Consider the following 20,596-nt stretch of genomic DNA (forward strand, 5'->3'; position numbering starts at 1 on the left):
ATTGCTATTCATTTGTAGCTGGTCCATACTGTTCTTGTATGACCTCAGCCAATTGCTCCCTAGTCATGACCATATGTGGGACTTGGTTCTGAAAAGGGACATTGGGCCAAGGGTTATGATAGGTCTGAATAAGGGTTTTAAAACCCTTATATATATAACAACAACAGGGGGACGGTTTTCCTACAAATAAGCATATTTAAATCTCCATTCCTATCATGGAAACTTAAATATCAATTGTTAGAATTAAATCATACCAAATAAGTTGGAAACCCATAATCCAACGTTATAAAACCATACTCCCAATTAGACCACCAAATTGGAAAGTACAATTCAATCCATCAAGTATCAATAATCACATTGCAATCCTATTTTAGAAAACGTAGTGCATAGAACCATAAATTAATTTTTATTATTTATATATAAAAATTTCTAACAATCTCTCACTTGGTCCATGCACTCTAAGTTTTACAAAAATGACACTATGGATTGCAACACACTTTAGAAAAAGTCGAGTGGCTACTCATTTTTGTTTTATAAAAAATACAATTATCGAAATAAATGAATTGATACTTTAGAACACTCTCCTCCATAAACTTCCTCAATAGTGTATCATGAATACGTAGACAAGTAATATATTAGTCTAAACAGTTATATGATCTCAAAACCGATTCCATCTAGGATTCAAGCAAATATAGTGGTTTTTACTGAATTTCATGAGATGTGCAAACTGCATGTGGTCTAAACGCACACCTCATTATCTAACCTGCTTCATACCATCGTGGTATGTCACCTGAACATATTACAGCAAATCGTCAACCTTCTGTTCAGTGTGAGGGTTTACTGATATGGAGCCAGTCCCATATCTAGCCCAAGCTATCCTCATGGAGTGTGAAAAACTCCCACAAGCAAACTTTAATATTTATGTTTGGATTTACCAATGTAATGTCAATCTCACATCTAGTTCAAATAACCTCATGAGTGTATTACCACTCCCAAACAAATCTTATGCTTGGATTTACCGATATGGTGTCAATCTCATATCTAACCTAAACAACTGCATGAGTGAAATATCACTCCTAGATAACTTTTAATAATTATTTTGGATTTATCGATGTGGTGCCAATATCACATCTAGCCCAAATAACCTCATGAGTGAAATATTACTCTCAGACTAACACAATAGCACGTGTATAAACCATATATATTAAGATAATGATAATGATGCATCATAACTTTATTTTTCATGCAAATAACTATCACCATAAGGTGTAAACTAGAGAGAAAAATAACTGTCACCACAAGGCATAAAGAAACTAGCTGCAATGTAGCATATATAAAAGATATACCAAACATCATAACATAATTACTCTCGAACACCTATCCGAATCACGTGCTTTATAAAGACTTTATTATTTTCAGCTGAAGACCTTTAGTGAGAGGATCTGCAACAATCTTTCTGTAACCATATGGGAAAATCTTAATAATACTTAAACTTTAACATTCTCTCGCTTCAAAATGTACTTTATGTTAATGGGCTTACTACACTTGGTTACCCTTAAATTGTTTCCATATATTTAATTAATATAAGCCTTTAGAAAAAGTCCAAATATTCCAGTAGCCTGATCTCTATGGATCCTAATACCAAGGACATAGCATACCCATGTCCTTTATGTCAAAAACTTTACATAAAATTCTTAATATCATGTATCATATGAATGTCATTGCTACCTTACAAAATATCATCAACATATAGGACAAGAAAAATAAAAAAAATGACTCCCACTGAACTTGAGGTATATACATTTATCCATAACATTCTCTTTGAACCTACAATTAGTAACCACTGTATCAAAAATTGGATACCACTGCTGTGAAACTTTCTTAAGCCATAAATAAGTGATAATAAAAGAATAACTCTTAAAGAGTCCTTTAATGAAACTGGAGAAAAAAACTCAAAAAAATCAACACTTAACTTTTGCTTAAGCACCTGGCCCTGGCCATCAATTTTGTCTTATATCCATCATACACCTCAAAATCACCAACTACAGTATACTTCCAAACTTTAGAAAATCTCCTAAGTTAAATAGGCTTAGGAACTAGATTGGAAGTCGAAAGAAGAGACTGCAAATGAGAAATAACTAAATAAGTGAGAATAGCTGAAAAAATGAGAATAAGAACTATAAATAAAACCACTAAAGAAAGTGGAATAAAGTATGAAATAAATGGAATAGATACTGAAAGTTGCTTCTTTGCAAAAACAAACTACAATATTCTAAACTCCCACTGGATTTGCCATTCTCATCAAATTTGTTTGATATATATCAATAATCTCCATCGGTATACTAAACAGTGAAAAAATCTTCAATTTTTTAATCTTTCAAGATGCCCAATAAAATAATCATCGATTGTGTGAGTATCAAGCTCCTTGATATCTGCATTATATAACTCTGTCTCTATAAGACATCCCCACACTTTTTTTTTTCTGTAACTTTATTTTGCCCAGGAGAACTAGGAATAGTGTATTGTGGCACAATGCCCTACTCTTTAAGTATGTGCTGACTGTTCTACGATTTACACCCTCCTTACCATTTTTCTCACCACCTTAGTCCAGTCATAAAACCATAATTTTTATATCAACCACTTTCACCTTTAGTCTAGTACATTTTACACATATCAAGTGCTTCGGACTTCTGGTGGATTAAGTACACAATCATACCTTGAGAACCCATCAATAAGGACAATGAAATACATTTGCCACAAATGAGCTACAATAAGAAATGGATCACAAATGTCGGTATAAATATAATCCAAAAGGCTAAATGACCAACTAGCCTCAAAATTGTGTTTCTTCGGATCTGTCATTTGATACAACTAACGCATAAAATTTGTGACTCAATAATCTCATCCTTGACCAAGCATTCAAGTCTCTTTTGAGAGATATTCCCCAATATCCTATGCATAGCATAGATGAATCCTCTCTAACCAAAACACGTTTTAATTCGGAAGGTATCGAGTCTATAGAAAAATAAGAAACAAATATGATCACACTCGAATCTATCCACCATGTCTATACCTATACTTTTACCAAGTTAGGCTAAAAAATTAATATAACAATTTTATTTCCTGCTTTGTTTTTCTTTTTCACCACAATAGCCTTTTTTCTTTTTGATATCTTTTTATTTCTACAGAACCAACATTTATCATTCCATAATCAATGTCTTTTCATGTATTGTTCTGTTTTTCTTTATTCTGTTTAGCTTTATACACTTTCTTGCCGCCTAGTTTATTCTTGAAACGATTTTTGCTGTCACAGCAAGATGAGAACAATACACCTTGAAAAGTGTATAACATTTAACTTCTTGTGAATTATAATTCACCTTGAAAAGCTGAAAAAACCTAAGTAGAAAATAGATTACTAAGTGGACAAATAACTTATCATCAAATATGATTCCCTACTACCTCAGATCATTAACTAGTTTGCACATCTTATAGATATACTCCTTCACTAAACCATTGCCGTCATATCTGACTAACATAAACCATGTCAGATAATACTATTGTAGTTGCTTCTTAATACCCATTAACTTTTACTTAATCAAATCAAGAAGTTCCTTGGCAATATCAAAACCATAATACCACCATGAATATTATCACCAATAGAAACATAAATTAATCTAATGGCATGGTAGTACCTTTAGTCCACTTAAAAATGCAACAATTTTTCTACCTAAGAAGACTCTGCACTGGGCATATAGGTTTCTTCCTATAAAAAAAAAACACAGACTCGTAATCTAAGAAACCCAATAAAATATCAAAACTTGTCTTCTAGGCAATATAATTTTTAACTATTCAATGGTTCAATCCCGATGAGCTATCTTTAAATTGCGGAAACGTTTGTAACATGAATAAATAACAATAACACTACATAAACAACATATAAAATAATATATCACAACTTTATGGATTATTACTTTAATTCGTGCTTAGGGTTTTAAGCCGAATTTCTCATGATGTTTTACTATTTGCAAAAACAGTCCACCCTGTGGGAACAAATAAAATGTCATCAAAAAATCACCTTTTGGCAGAAATTTAGATTTTACTTTATCCCCCAAACCTGCAATAAAATCTCACATAGACCTATATGATTATATTTGAATTATTGCTAAACACTTTCACTATATTTTGGCAAGAGGGTTATTTAGTTATAATCCAAGCACTCTCAAATATTCTACTCACTTATCCAATACTAAGACATTGATTACCTTTTGGTAGAACAAATGCCCTTATGTAAGTAAGTGCATTGTAAGACCTCAATAAGACCAATGTCTTAAAATTTTAATAAAATAATAACCTCCATGAGCGTGTCACCTTTTGACAGGCATCACCCATTTTAGCTATTACTTTTGAAATAGTCACTTTACCGATCTTCCTAAACCCCAAAGAAGAACATATACTGCAGAAGTTCCATTTATTTAAGTTCAATAACTTCTTTATAATGCACATAAACTAAATCCAAATATTATGGAATACTTGATTTCACTGTAATATAAATGGCTTTAATACAAATAAAATAAAACCCCCTCATACATCTTAAGAAATTACAGTAAACAATATAATAATATGCACATCAATCAAGATTTAAAAATCTTAATTCTTTCTATTATTTAATTGAAATAAAATAATAAAATTTGATGCATGTATATTAAATATCCGATAAATAATTTAAAGTACTTGAATCTTTAAATCAATTAAGTTAATATTGCTTGTTTATGGTACACAAGCCCTATAAATTTTTCAATCTAAAATTAAACAATTAAAACTTGAATATTTAAATCAATCAGATCAATAATATTTGCTTATGGTACGCACACCCCCATAAGTTTTTCAACTTAAAATTGAATAAATATCATAAATTACTTAATAAAAGTACTGGACATAGGGCATGGTTAAATGGCCACACAACTTTATGTTAAACTAAAAATTTACTTATACATGTAATTCAAGATATATACCTCATATTGATACATGTAGCATAAATATCAATAACGATGTTTAAATCATCCAAAACCCTATATAATATTATATATGTACTATTGTATACAAGCAACACTGAGTTCTCAAACCAGAACAATCTTCCAGATTAATTTTGAACGAAAGACAAATACTTGATAGTTTACTTTTCATACACACATTAATTCATATATATATAATTAAAGACTTTTAATCTTCATGCATATCAATATATAATTCACACAAATCAAGACATTTAGTCTCATTGTACATCCATGTCAAATTATTTGGGTATAATGATATACTGCTCAAGAATGGTTAGATAACCACACATTAGTGCATAGTTACAATATATGTATATGAATATATGCTTGAATACCAAATTAAATAAATATTTAATCCTGATTTCTATCAATATATGTTCAAATAGTTTATGAGAATATATATTTAAAATTACATATTCACATCTATATAAATAGTTGTAAATTCATTCAACATAGATGGCAAATCCAAATTTGAATTATAAATTCAAATATTTATAATTTTCTTTTCAATTTGGTTTCAAAAGAAACAATTGGGGTCACAATACAGCAGAAGTAAACATATATAGAAGTAAACATATATATGTTTCCATACTTGTATCATTGTCTTCCTCGTTCGACGTGCAGACTTTATAACGAAAATAACTTATACAATGCATAACAAACTGATTGCTTATACATTGTCGTTTGGCGTGCACAATTTATAAAGGAACTGATACATTGCATGACAAACTCATACTTTAAAAAAGGTTTTCACGTGTATAATAGATTGTGGTATTTTAAAACAAAACATTGTTTATATATAAATCAATTACATATCCATGTAAAGTTTAGGCATGTAATATTTCTGATTTTTTGTTTTTTTGTGTTTATATATATATATATATATATATATATATATATTGGTAAAAGATGATAATTTTTGATGTGGGCCCCACATAGCACTAAGTGTGATTTATATCATCACATACCACATTCTGGCCATTTCTTTTCCTCCATCATGCAGCCCCTTTCTCTCTCTACGTGAAACCCATTTTCCCTCACCAAATCACAACTTGTAAAGCTTGATTTCATCATTTTTCACTTGGATTTCAACTTTGCCATTAAAGGCAAAGTTGATGAGCTCGTTGAGGACTATGTTTTGCTCGGAGCTGATCTTGATTTGGACATCCTAGGGTTTTTGAATTTAGGGGCTGAATTGGGTGCAATTCGGGGTTTTCTTCTATATTGAGGTAGGGGTTTCCTAAAGTTTACGACCTTTGTTTTTGGTGAATTAATTCTTTGAATTTGAGTTACCAACTTGTATAGAATTTAGTCTTTATTTCAAGCATGTTTTGTGAAGTTCCAAATTTGAAATTCGTAGCTTCAATAATAGTGTGTGATATGTATTTAAAAACTGAGATAGTGAGCTCCCCTAAATGTTGATTTTGTTGTGTACATAAAAACTGAAACTTTAATAATTAGCATGATTGTGTTTTGTTTTGAGGTAAGGATTGTTGTTGTTGTTGAGGCTCAAAAACTGAAAGTTTTAGCTCCTATGATGGTGGGTATTATGTACTTAAAAATTGTATTTGAGCTCCCCTAAATGTTGATTATGTTTATGTACATAAATTGAAATTTTAGTAATTAATTTGATTGGGTTGTTGCTGAAAAAGAAAAAAAAAAAAAATACTGAAATTCTATTTTGAACTTATCTCATATGTGGGGCTATTTTGTTGTAAGGATTATAGTTGACAGTGTTGCTCAAAAATTGAGATTTGTAGCTTCCTTAATGGTGCATAGTATGTGTTTAGAAATTGAAATACAAGCTTTCTAAATGCCGATTGTGTTGTGAGTATAAAAAAATAAAAAATAAAAAAACAGTAAATTTGAGTAATTTTCATAGATATGTTTTTGTGTTTGCATGCTGAAATTTATATGTTTAAATTGCCTCATTTATGGAACTGTTTTGTTACAAGCTTGTTATTGTTGTTGTTCAAATTCTGAATTGGTGCCTTAACTTTACAGCATAAATAATTATGTTATTGTGGTTTTCAAAACTGCCATATTGATTTGCCATTAAGTATAATTTATAGAACTGAAATTTGATGTGGAGATGCTATGACACTATGAGATTTTGAAGTGTGTTATTCATGCATCATATTGGGTACTACATGGGGCAAAAACAGATTTTTTTTTTTTAGGAGGAGAGTGTATTTTTTTTTAAATGAAAGCAATAACTGAAATTTTGGGAATTTCATTTGCAAGATTGCATTATGTAATGGTCATTGCTTCCCGAATAAGTATGAACCCCTTTCCTTGTTGCTATTCTTTGCTTGGATTCCCGGAAGCATTAGGGAGTGTGTTTTAGGCATCTTCTACTGAGTCGTTGTGCTCACTCCTTACTAATATTTTTCAGGACACGGAAAGAAAGTGGCGAAAGACATTCCCCACAGGCTTAGATAGGACTTGACGGACTTTCTTGTGTAAATTTTCTGTTGTATATACAAGTCTTGTAAAACTTTAAACTGGTTTTGTATCTCTTTTGTAAACTTATGTTGTGGTGACTGTTGTGGGACAAGGTTAACCTTTAATATGGCTCATAAAAGAGTTCGAAACTTACAGGACATTAGAAACATAGAATTCGTATTTCATTTTTAGATTTGGTATGATGTGTTCCCTTGTAGCTTATAATTGGGAATGACTGTAGAGACAGTAGATGACCTCGGGTTCGAGTAAGAACCCGGATACGGTTCGGACCCCTGAGTTCGGGTCGTTACAAATTTGGTATCAGAGCATTAGGTTCGAAAACCTAAGGACGACGGGTAGGGTTGACCCAAATGGACTTAGAGTTTGGATTGACAGTATTGCATGCTTATGTAGTTATTGTTTATCTAGTTAAAAAGCACGACTTGTTATTATGTGTTTACTTGTGAATCGATTATGAGACTTATAAAATGGTGATTAAATTTAAACATGCTAAATGATAATGTGTTTATTTTTATTAAGTTGTTGTTTAATGAATGTGAAAGCATACCTATTTACTAGATGCTTACTTGAAATTTTTTAGTATTAATGAAATAGTTAAATTTGTTTAAAGCATGCTTAATTGCTATATGCATATATGTTTAAATGCTTGTATGTGTATTTCATGACCATGATTATTAAGTGCTTACTTGTTTACTGTTTATTGAGCCATTGCTTAGTAAATGTATGCATGACTTGTTTGTTTCGTTGTTGACGGGTTTGAGTGTTCGCGGTAGTGCTGTGTGTGGGGTTATGAAGGGTTTTGACCCACGTATATGATGGACTTGATCATTCCTACATTTATAAATGTTTCGTTCTTATTGAACGGATAATATGAGCACCATAGCTCGTGGATTGAGCTATTTCATTTTTTTTTTTTGTTTTGATCGTATGTGCTTTTGTAGAATTGCGTTTGAGGACGACGTGGAGATGGACCTGGATGAAGTTGGGGAACGAGCAGGTGAAGGGCCATCCCAACCAGATAGGGTTTTAATGGGACAGGGCCGAGAAAGAGAGATGGATGATGATCTACAAGTACCGGAGGACGAAGTTTTAGTAGCAAACGCTGTAGCTTCAGCCATTCAGAATTTAGCGAGTACCATAGCTCCTCAAGTGGTACTACAACCGACTATTCAGCCACAGGGGGCGGAGATGGAGCGGAATCTTGGGTACCTACTCCAGTTTAACAAATTCATGAAAGTAACATTTGAGGAAGGTTCAGACCCGTTGGTGGTGGACGATTGGTTAGATGAAGTTGAAAAGCATTTCACGGCAATAGCCGTGCCCGATGATCGGTTGAAGATCACCTTAGTTACGTATAAGTTTGTTAGTAATGCGGCAGTATGGTAGAAGACCATAACTAACGCGCATGATATTGATAGTATGAGTTGGGACGCATTCAAGAGTCTTTTCTTTGGAAAGTATTTCCCGCAAACTAAGAGACGGGAATTGAGGACGCAGTTCGATAGTCTCAAGCAAGGTGATATGTCAGTAACAGAGTATGAGAATAAGTTCACTTCTCTCTCACGTTTCGCTACGGACGTGTTAGGGAACGAGGAGGAGAAGACATGGCATTTTGTGTACGGCCTAAATCGTTCTATTAGGCCGGGGGTGACACTTTTGGGATTAAAGAATTATTCAGAAGCGGTTACGAGAGCACTGATGGTAGAAGCAGAAGTCAAAGATTGGCAAGAAAGGAGTGGTATTGTGGATTCTCAGGAACGAGGTACGAATGTGTGTACTTCTTCTAGGAGTCAGGACAGAAAGAGGCACAGAAGTGCTTCATTGTTTTCTTAGGAGCAGCGAATGGCAGGTGCTACCCCTATTGTTGGTGTTGGTGCTTCTTCAGAGCCTTCAAGGACGAGTGTGGTGTGTTATCACTGTAGACAGCCAGGACACTGCAAGGCGGAGTGTCCTCTTGATAGACCTAGTTCCGGAGTTTGTTTTCGGTGTGGTCAGTCGGGCCACATAAAGAAGGATTGTCCACAGAGGAGATGAGATATTACTATAATTGATTCTTGTGTAACGGGGGATACCTGTGAGATTTGGCAGTTGCCTGTGCACAGTTGTGCTGGAGGTAACGGGGGCTACCTGTGAGTTTAGTAACGGGGGTTACCTGTGACTGTGTTGTAACGGGGGATACCCGTGAGTCGTGTCGTGTTATAACGGGGGCTACCTGTGAGTCATATTGTGTTGCATGGTCATCTGTGAGTCGTGTTGCATTATTGTCTGTTAGTTATATCAGATTGCATGGTAGTTTGTCAGTCATGTTGCATAGTTATTTGGGAGTCATGCCATATTGTCACTTGTCCATCTTGTCATGTTGTTGTCAGTGCAACGTGTCATGTTGTAACGGGGGCTACCTGTGAGTCGTGTCGTTTCATAATGGGGGATACCTGTGAGTCTGGTACAGTAACGGGGGTTACCTGTGACTGTGTAGTGGGGGATACCTGCGAGTTTTGTAGTGGGGGATACCTGTGAGTTTTGTAGCGGGGGATACTTGCGAGTTTGGGTGTGACAAGAGGTACCTACACACAGTTGTTTTGGTAACGGGGGCTACCAGTGAGTTTGGATAGGTTCCCGTGCACTTTTTGCAGTGTCGGTTCATCTGTGCTAGGATGGTGGACATATCCCGTAGTGTGGTTCCGGACCGGACGATGTTGATGATGCTTAGTGTGAGCCCTTGGGGCAGGATATAGTTCGGGGTATTTTGTATAAGTTTCAAGCTGTAAGGATGCTTCAGTTTTGACCGTTATGTCTTAAAGCAGTGATGTATTTGTAAGACTATATGAGTATTTTAGATAGTTTTATTGGATAACGATGTGTATTTCGTAAGCAGTCGAGATTTATGTGTTGATTTTATTGATAGATTAATGACAAAAGAACTTTTAACCATGCTACTTTAAAGGTTATTGATGCAGTGGTCAGCACTACATAGTTATTTCTACGAATGGAAGGTTTAGAATTTCACTTGTTAAGGTTCTTCTTCGGGCAGGATGAGACGCGATGTCTTAGAATTCGTCGTCTAGCCCTAGAATTTTGGGAAGGGCCACTGTCCTCTTATACGTATGGATGTTAGGTGTATGAGTTACAGATAGAGCCGTTTCGTCTCCGCATAGTTCCTCCTTCTTGGCATATCGTGTGCAAAGTGCCGATAAGTGCGTATTCTATTCTGTTGCGATAGAAGGACTTGATCTTCTTTCTTCTTATGTTGGTCCTGGCAAGGACTTTGTCATCTGTGAGTTTTGTATCTCCACATAGGAGTTGTGCGTGTCAGCGAACGAAAGAACTTTTTAGAGTTTCTTTTTTTGTTAGGATTCTGAGTGAGGGTTTGTTTGGGATCGTCTGACTTACCTCCACGATAGGAGTTGAAGTCCTTGGCTTTGTAGGATTCATTCCGTAAGGTTATGATCGTTATAGCGTGAGACGCGACTTGTTTACCTGTGTGTACATTTTCTTACGATCTTAGAGTTAGCAATAGTCTCTAGTTGTTGTGATGTGACTCATGTGTGGGGAGTGGTTAGACCGTGTGTCTAGAGTTAGGCATAGGGATTGATGAATGTTTATGCTTGAGGATTAGACCTGAAGACAAGAACGATATTGGTGTTAAAGTCAGATCAACGATGGGAATGGCCTGGCCAACCATTTCTCTGAGTCATTCTTTCCTTGACATGATGTCGGGTCAAAGTTCAATGGTTATTTATGTGTGAATGGGAAGGTGAAGTTTTGTCTGGAAGTGAGTTTCATGTGGAATGGCATTGTGGATCGTGTCCGTGAGTGTACTAGTAGTTTTTTTCTTATATTTTGACTGGTATGTCGTGTTGATCAGTCGTGGAACTGGTAGTTGGTTGTGCAACTATGGCATAGCTAATGATGACAATGTACGGCGGGAACAGTGTTGTGAGTATCTCTGGAGTTGCGATTCGAGCTTGTGGCAAGTTTTATTGAGAGATTTTGTATCTACTTCCTTGGTAGCATTTGGGGTCACTAGCGACTTTGAGGTAAGTAGTTTCCTTAACTGTTTTGTCTCACATCTATTGACTTCGCAGATTGTGTTGTGTCATTGGTTAGAGTTTCCATGACAGACTGTGTGGACGTGAGAGACACGGCGCTTTTTCTTTTTAAGGAGGGTAGATTTCGGCGACGAAATCTTTTTAAGGAGTGTAGATTGTAATATTTCTGATTTTTTGTTTTTTTTTTTGTGTTTATATATATATATATATATATATATATATATATATATATATATATTGGTAAAAGATGATAATTTTTTATGTGGGCCCCACCTAGCACTAAGTGTGATTTATATCATCATATACCACATTCTGGCCATTTCTTTTCCTCTATCACGCAGCCCCTTTCTCTCTCTACGTGAACCCATTTTCCCTCACCAAATCACAAATTATAAAGCTTGATTTCATCATTTTTCACTTGGATTTCAACTTTGCCATTAAAGGCAAAGTTGATGAGCTCATTGAGGACTACGTTTTGCTCGGAGCTGATCTTGATTTGGACGTCCTAAGGTTTTTGAATTTAGGGGCTAAATTGGGTGCAATTTGGGGTTTTCTTCTATATTGAGGTAGGGGTTTCCTAAAGCCTACAACCTTTGTTTTTGGTGAATTAGTTCTTTGAATTTGAGTCACCAACTTGTATAGAATTTAATCTTTATTTCAAGCATGTTTTGTGAAGTTCCAAATCTGAAATTCGTAGCTTCAATAATAGTGTGTGATATGTATTTAGAAACTGAGATAGTGAGCTCCCCTAAATGTTGATTTTGTTGTGTACATAAAAACTGAAACTTTAATAATTAGCATGATTGTGTTTTGTTTTGAGGTAAGGATTGTTGTTGTTGTTGAGGCTCAAAAATTGAAAATTTTAGCTCCTATGATGATGGGTATTATGTATTTAGAAATTGTATTTGAGCTCCCCTAAATGTTGATTATGTTTGTGTACATAAATTGAAATTTTAGTAATTAATTTGATTGGGCTGTTGCTGAAAAAGAAAAAATATATATATACTGAAATTCTATTTTGAACTTATCTCATATGTGGGGCTATTTGTTGTAAGGATTATAATTGACGGTGTTGCTCAAAAACTGAGATTTGTAGCTTCCTTAATGGTGCATAGTATGTGTTTAGAAACTGAAATACAAGCTTTCTAAATGCCGATTGTGTTGTGAGTATAAAAAAAAAAAAAAAAAACAAAAAATTTAAGTAATTTTCATAGATATGTTTTTGTGTTTGCAAGCTGAAATTTATACGTTTAAATTGCCTCATTTATGGAACTATTTTGTTCCAAGCTTGTTATTGTTGTTGTTCAAATTCTGAATTGGTGCCTAAACTTTACAGGATAAATAATTATGTTATTGTGGTTTTCAAAACTGCCATATTGATTTGCCATTAACTATAATTTATAGAACTGAAATTTGATGCGGAGATGCTATGACACTATGAGATTTTGAAGTGTGTTATTCATGCATCATATTGGGCACTACATGGGGCAAAAACAGATTTTTTTTTTAGGAGGAGAGTGTATTTTTTTTGAAATGAAAGCAATAACTGAAATTTTGGGAATTTCATTTGTTAGATTGCATTATGTAATGGTCATTACTTCCTGAACAAGTATGAACCCCTTTCCTTGTTGCTATTCTTTGCTTGGATTCCCGGAAGCATTAGGGAGTGTGTTTTAGGCATCTTCTACTGAGTCGTTGTGCTCACTCCTTACTAATATTTTTCAGGACACGGAAAGGAAGTGGCGAAAGACATTCCCCACAGGCTTAGATAGGACTTGACGGATTTTCTTGTGTAAATTTTCTGTTGTATATACAAATCTTGTAAAACTTTAAACTGGTTTTGTATCTCTTTTGTAAACTTACGTTGTGGTGACTGTTGTGGGACAAGGTTAGCCTTTAATATGGCTCACAAAAGAGTTCGAAACTTACAGGACATTAGAAACATATAATTCGTATTTCATTTTTAGATTTGGTATGATGTGTTCCCTTGTAGCTTATAATTGGAAATGACTGTAGAGACAGTAGATGACCTCAGGTTCGAGTAAGAACTCGGATACGGTTCGGACCCCTGGGTTCGGGTCGTTACAAGGCAGCCAATGCAATTTCAAATACACCGATTCAAGTATAGTAGATCATAAATCAATCTTTACTATTTTGATTTCTACAAATCTTAATTTGGCTCGGATACCAATTGTTAGTTTTAATCAAATTAATCCATGTAGAAATCAAGAATACTTTAATTAATTAAAGAGTAATTTAGACTCGTACCTGATTGATGATTAATGCACATATACCTTTAGAATATCCATGTAATCCTCTGTGAGTTCCTGAAAAATATTAGAGCGTTTTACCCCCTTCTAAGAGTTGTCAATACAATAGGTCTGAATAAGGGTTTAAAACCCTTATATATAATAATAACAGGGGGGACGACTTGTCTACAGACAAGCATATCTAAGTCTCCCTTTATATCATGAAAACTTATACATCAATGGTTAGAATTAAATCATACCAAATAAGTTGGAAACTCACAATCCAACATTATAAAACCATACTCCCAATTAGACCACCAAATTAGAAAGTACAACCCAATTCATCAAGTATCAATAATCACATTACAATCCAATTTTAGAAAACGTAGTGCATAGGACCATAAAATAAATTTTATTATTTATATATAAAAATTTCTAATACTTTGATGTCACGTTTAAGATGGCAAACAAAAATGGGTTATTCACTCTTGATAGGAACTCGATGACAATTCTTCAAATTCTAAACGATTACTTCCATTGCTGTTGAATTCATTTCACACATATTTTTTCAATGCCCCGCTCTCGTTTCGTTTGGGACACTTCCAAGTTGTTTGTGGATTAAGTGATGCCACGTGGCTCCAACATTTGGAATGTTGGGCCTAACACGTGTTGTTGGGATGTACAAAGTGGGACTTACGTGGTTTCTTTTGCATCTCATGGCTAAGATTATTTTGGCACAGCATTTTGTTTGAAATGCTCCGTCATACAATTGGTTAGTGAAATGAATTACTATTTTAGGCCTCTAACTTAATAGGTTTTATTCTTTATTTACCAAAAAAAAAAAAAAAGTAAGTTTTTCAAAGAAACCAAATTAATTAGTTTCTAGTTCATAAACTTATTTGCAGCAGTTTATTTCAATTTGACTTGAGGGAATGTGAGAGCCTTTGGGAACCAAGCTGCCACTCAATTGAAGCAATAGCGACTACATTCAATATCTCAAACAATTTCCTTGAAGGATTCTGTTATGGCTTGTCAAATTGGAGCTGATTAATGGTAGCCAAGGGCGAAGTTAGTGAAGGGTTAACTTGGGCTATAACCCAAGTTTAAATTTTTTTTTTTTTAATATCACTGTACATTAGTTCACAGTCCGATTTATATGCAATATTATTCTTCCTTTTAGTTCAGTCCATTTTGCAATATTGACTCTACATGATAGCGGACAGAGAAATGGTAGCAGTACATAATGCTCTGAGTTTGGATGTTAATTTTTAGCGGCGTTTGTTATATACGCTCTAAGTTGGGTTGTTTTTGTCTGTTCCTTCTCCTTGTGAGTGGGTTGTTATTTCCTCGAGCATTTTAGAATGAATAAAAAAAGAAGAAGATAAATACAATAAATTTTTATTTTTTACTTTTTTGTGTTACATGACATCAGACAAAACAAAACATAATTGAATTTAGTCCATATCATGAATATGTTTTACTAATTAAATGTGATAGGTCTCAATCAATTGACCCAACGCATCCCCTTGCATCTAAGTAAATCAAAGCCGAATATAAAATAAAATAAAATACAAAATAATCAGAATCTTTTTGCTAAAAATTTGAAAGAAAAAAAAAAAAAAAACATTAAAAAGAAAATTTAGGGGCCTTCGTACAATTGGGGCTTTAGTCAACTTAAGCGACCAGCCGCCGGTCTAAATTTCACTAAAACTATAATTATTAATAATTTAAAACAGACTTTCTGTCTTTATTTCAGAATTTTGTGAAACTTGAAAATTTTGTGAAACATGAAAAAAGTTCTATACATGTGAGAGAGACTCACATCTCACCCTGATCACACAAAACAAACTCATTTTATCTCCCCAGACCATGATGACAATATTGCTTATTTTTCTTCCCACTCTCAGTCTGCTCTTCTTTCTTCATCAAAAATACAGAAACAAGTATGGAGCAAATCATCTTCCCCCGGGTCCTCCGGGACTTCCAATCATCGGTAACCTACACGAGCTTGCTAACTCAGCTCCACATCACTACCTATGGCAACTCTCCAAAAAATATGGCCCTCTCATGACCCTCCAACTCGGTTTCGTTCCAACCCTTGTGGTTTCTTCAGCAAAGATGGCTAAAGAGGTCCTGAAAACCCATGACCTCGAATTTGCTAGTAGGCCATCTTTACTTGGCCAGAGAAAGCTATCTTACAATTGCTCAGATGTGGCCTGTGCACCTTACAGTGAGTACTGGAGAGAAATGAGAAAGATTTGTGTCCTTCATCTCTTCAACCCCAAGAGGGTTGACTCCTTTTGCTACATTAGGGAGGATGAGGTTTCGCGAATGATTAAAAAGATCTCCAAGTTTGCTTCTGCTTCTAAACTCACCAACTTAAGCGAGATGCTACTTTCTCTCACCAGTGCCGTGATTTGTAGAATTGCTTTTGGTAAGAGGTACGACGATGAAGATTGCGAAAGGAGTAAGTTTCATGGCCTCCTTCAAGAAGCTCAGGCCGTGCTAGCAAGCTTCTTCGTCTCAGATTATTTTCCTTTTCTTGGTTGGGTAGATATACTCAATGGCATGTCAAGCAGGGCCGATAAAATTTTCAGGGAAATGGATTTGTTCTACCAAGAAATCATCGATGAGCGCTTGCAAGAATTAGAGAGCAGCAAGTCCGAGCAAGAGGATATTCTTGATGTCTTACTTCAGCTGCAGAAGGGTCACTCGTTTACAATTGATCTCACTTTAGATCATATTAAAGCAGTGCTCGTGGTAATTTTTTTTTTCTGTTTTTTTTTTTCTTTACTTTTCTTGGTTTACACACTCCCACAACCTAATTTAAGTTTTATCAAAATAGTGGTCAACAACTCAAAAACCCCAAAAGTCTTTGCTATAGAAAATAATCTTTATGTTCTATTTTTTGAAGATTTTAAAATTTATTTTTTTATAGCTGAATCTTGGATTTTCTATTTTGGAAAGTATAGAAGTTATACTTGGTTACAACCTTCTAACACATTTCTCATACGAAATGACAATGAGGTTGCTCATAAAATGGCTATACTCTCGCGAAATCACATCTGTCAAGACGTTTTATCTCCTATTCTAATGGACATTCTTCTTTGTGCTAAAGCTGACTTAAATCATTCTAGAAGATCTTAGTTTCTTGCCATGTTGCGGTTTGCCTGAAAGAAAAAAAACGCATTTCTCATACTATATATTTTTATTTTGTTTTTGTTTTCAGGACATATTTGTGGCTGGAACAGACACTAGTGCTGCCACTTTGGTTTGGGCGATGACAGGGCTAATGAAACATCCCAGAGCTATGAAGAGAGTGCAAGAAGAAATTAGAAATGCAAGTGAAGAGAAAGGTATGGTTAAAGAAGATGATCTTCATAAACTACCTTTTCTAAAGGCAGTGGTGAAGGAGACACTGAGACTGCACCCTCCATCTCCATTGCTGCTTCCACACGAAACAAGGAAAAAATGCAACATAAATGGGTATGAGATTCCACCCAAAACTTGTGTCTACGTGAACGCGTGGGCCGTTGGAAGAGATCCTGAATCTTGGGAAAATCCAGAAGAATTCTTGCCTGAGAGATTCATGGATAGTTGTATTGACTACAAGGGACAATCTTTCGAATTCATTCCATTTGGGGCGGGTCGAAGAGGTTGCCCCGGGATTTATCTCGGAGCTCTGACTGTGGAGCTTGCACTCGCTAATCTGCTCAACTCTTTCGATTGGGAACTACCTCCTGGTATGAAGAAGGATGACATTGACATGGATGTTTTACCTGGTATTACTATGCATAAGAAAAATGCACTTTGCCTTCTGGCTAAGAAATATCACGGGCATGTATATGAATAAATGATATATGCAAATTAACAATTGTGCACACATGTTGCAGTACGGGTTCTGTACCACAGAATGAGAGAATGTGCAGTTGAATTTTTATTTTCAAAAAAAGAAAAAATATTATTCAACAATTCTTATTTTTATTTTCAAAAAAAGAAAAGAAGTAACCTCATATCGCATTACCCCATATTTCTATTTCTATGAGCGAAAAAACCTTAAACCCTTGCACTCTCTCTATCTCACCTAAACCCTTAGAAGTATGAATTAAGGAAGCACTGAACTCTTTCGTTTCTCAACATGCGTATTCCTCATCGCAGCCCTCTCCACTAACTCTTCAATTCAGAACAATTTCTCAAATCCACACCTTTCACAGTACTACCAAAAAATCCTCTTTTCTGCTCTCCCTTCAAAACCCATCTCCAGAATTCACCCTTTGGATCTCAGAACTTCTTGGCTAGTTGAGGCTTGGAGTAGGTGTTCTGTGGGGCCTCATATTCGCTTTGCTTGGAGGGCCTCTTTGTGTGTGGTGGTGTATTTGACTTGAGAGAAATATGAAGTATTTTGATGGAAAGAAGAGGCCTTCTTATTTTCTTAAGTTTTCTATTGTTTTCACCTTTTTTTTTTTTTGTTGAGTTTCAGATAGAGATTATAGATTTTTAGAGGATATTGTTGATTTTTTAACCTTGTGTAGTTCTTTGGGATGTGTTCTTCTTTACATTTAAAAAAAAAAAAAAATATTTTTTCTATTTTCTGTTGCCCTATATTTTTATTATTCCCATATATTTTATATTGTTTGCTCCAGGAACACCCGAACACTCTCCTCTAACTGATCAATCTCTCATCCCAAACCCATTCACAGTGGCAGAGCAAAACAAATTACTGAAGATCTCAATGAAGAAGCTTAAACAGACCCAACCCTTATAATCCGAGCATGAGTAAAAAATATTTGTACAGCTTGCTGGTTTGGAGATCTCAATGAAGTTGGATTCTGCCATGGCTTGTCAAATTGGAGCTCAGTGGTGACTGTGGTGGTTGCAGAGATCAGTTTCTGTTATTACCGGTTGTGGTGCATATCTTGTTTGGGTTTTGTATGCTACAGTTGGGGTTATTTTTGCAGCTTCATCATCACTCCTTTTGTGAACTTGAATAATTCAAGAAGCTAGGGAAAATTTTGTGAATGATAATGGTATTAAAGAAAATAAGTTTTACGTATTTTCTATTTGAGTACAAGGATTAGAATGAAAAGAAGAGCAACAAATTTTTCGGCACTCCTTCCAAAAAAAACTGTTTGCACTAAGAGTGGTCCAAGTTTAGGCTTATGCTTCCTAGTTGCCCACCGGAGAAAAAAGGACTATCAATATTTTTTAGTTTAATAATTTGAAATGGACAGTTTGTCTATATTTCACTAATATAAAATTACAATTTTGACTATTCAACATCCTTAGCCTACGTGGGGTCAATGGCCTTTTATGTATTTTTCATAAAGAGATAGCGAGAAAAATTATTCATGGTAGTTGTATAATGCCAGTTTAAAATTTTCGGTTGCTAAAATTCTCTTAGTTTTTTCTTTCTTTTATCTTTTACTTCTCAATTTTCATTAATTTTCTTTATATAAAAATAAAAGTTTAATTTCTCTTCATCAATCAAACAATATTTTGTTCTTCAAATGTCTCCCTCTCTTTTTTTCTTTTTTTTTTTTTTTTTTTCCCTATTCCTTAAAATTCTTCTGTATGATGCATGTAGTATGTAACATTTTTATCTCTTATTATACTTTTTATTTCTCTTCTTATTTAAATTTATTATTATATTTTTTTCCCTAGTGTATTGTTGTAATTTTATGAACTCAATTGGCCTGATTTCATGCATTGGTATCAAAATACAAAGTCTTCCAACCATATTCAATGGATATATTACCAATTAATATTTTGATTCCTATATTTGTCAAAAATTTATCTTTCTTAATTATACTACCATTGGTTATCATATTCTTTTGCAATGATATTTTTTCTTGTTTTTTATCAATTGCATTGTGCCCCTAAAATGAAATCTTAACTCGCCTTGACTAGTTGTATGCTTGTATATATATATAGTCAATAATTATTCATTTTGTTCATGATGTTTTTAGATTTTTAACCATATAGTTGTCTTTCTTTATACTTAAAAATTTTCCCAAAAAATGTCATGAAATTGTTTATTTAAAAAAAAATTATTTTCAAATTTTGCAAAACATGGTGGCTCCAACAAGTTTGAGAAAGACTTTTCCTTCACATAATGGTTCAAGAAGCGGTACCCTTCCAAACTGGGCTGTGTGATGTGGGTCCTATTTAGTTCCGGTTTTTTGTTTTTTGTTTTCTTCACAAAATTCATATTCCAATTATAAGGCCTACTCCAATGTTTCCGTGAGCCCAATATGATTTCAGCGATTCATGAGGGTCCAATGGGGGTCGCCAAACAGTGGGCCAAAATATTGGGTCATAGAATGGGTCGCCAAATACGGTGACCCATGTGAAGATCAGTCCTGGGCATGTGGGCCCGCAAACGAATTTCTCAGTGGGCCAAAAAAGGTCTTGTTTGGGTCAGAAATTTGCCAAAAATCAGTTTTTTTGGGGTCTATTTGGTTTTTTTCCCTAAACAATATTGTAATTAAGAGCGGTTAAGGTATTATTTTGGCTAACACAAACAATGGCAGAATGACCTTTTTTGGGCAAAAAAATGTACAAATTCAAAAAATTTTGTTTTGTTTTTTGTTTATTTTTTCTGCACATGACTGATGTTATAGTCGTTAAGCCATTGTTTATGCGGCTATATTTGCCCCCAAAAAGTTTATTTATTTATTTATTTTTTTTAAAGTTTTATCCTTAAAAATTTAAATTTTTCCTTTTCTTTTCACCTATATAAATACATCAACCCATTACCCATAATGAATATTGTATAAAT

At 34.4% G+C, this 20,596-nt stretch overlaps 1 protein-coding gene across 1 annotated transcript; it reads left to right on the forward strand.

The window, feature by feature from the left end:
* Positions 1-15,642: 15,642 nt before the first annotated feature.
* On the forward strand, positions 15,643-17,699 carry LOC132313046 (cytochrome P450 71A1-like). The gene is made up of 2 exons (XM_059811662.1): positions 15,643-16,578; positions 17,048-17,699. Exons 1-2 carry the CDS (start codon positions 15,688-15,690, stop codon positions 17,669-17,671), a joined length of 1,515 nt encoding a protein of 504 aa, XP_059667645.1. The 5' UTR covers positions 15,643-15,687; the 3' UTR covers positions 17,672-17,699.
* Positions 17,700-20,596: the final 2,897 nt, after the last annotated feature.

Source organism: Cornus florida, unplaced genomic scaffold, assembly GCF_030987335.1.
Source record: "Cornus florida cultivar Cherokee Brave unplaced genomic scaffold, ASM3098733v1 CherokeeBrave_3.0.0_Hap2_Chr01, whole genome shotgun sequence".
Classification (NCBI taxonomy): Eukaryota; Viridiplantae; Streptophyta; class Magnoliopsida; order Cornales; family Cornaceae; genus Cornus; species Cornus florida.

What these genes read in the sequence shown, in the direction of transcription:
- LOC132313046 (XM_059811662.1), top strand. Translation starts at nt 15,688, where the DNA reads ATGATGACAATATTGCTTATTTTTCTTCCCACTCTCAGTCTGCTCTTC. An exon ending in ATATTAAAGCAGTGCTCGTG is followed by an intron (nt 16,579 to 17,047) that starts GTAATTTTTTTT and finishes TTTTGTTTTCAG; the next exon opens with GACATATTTGTGGCTGGAAC.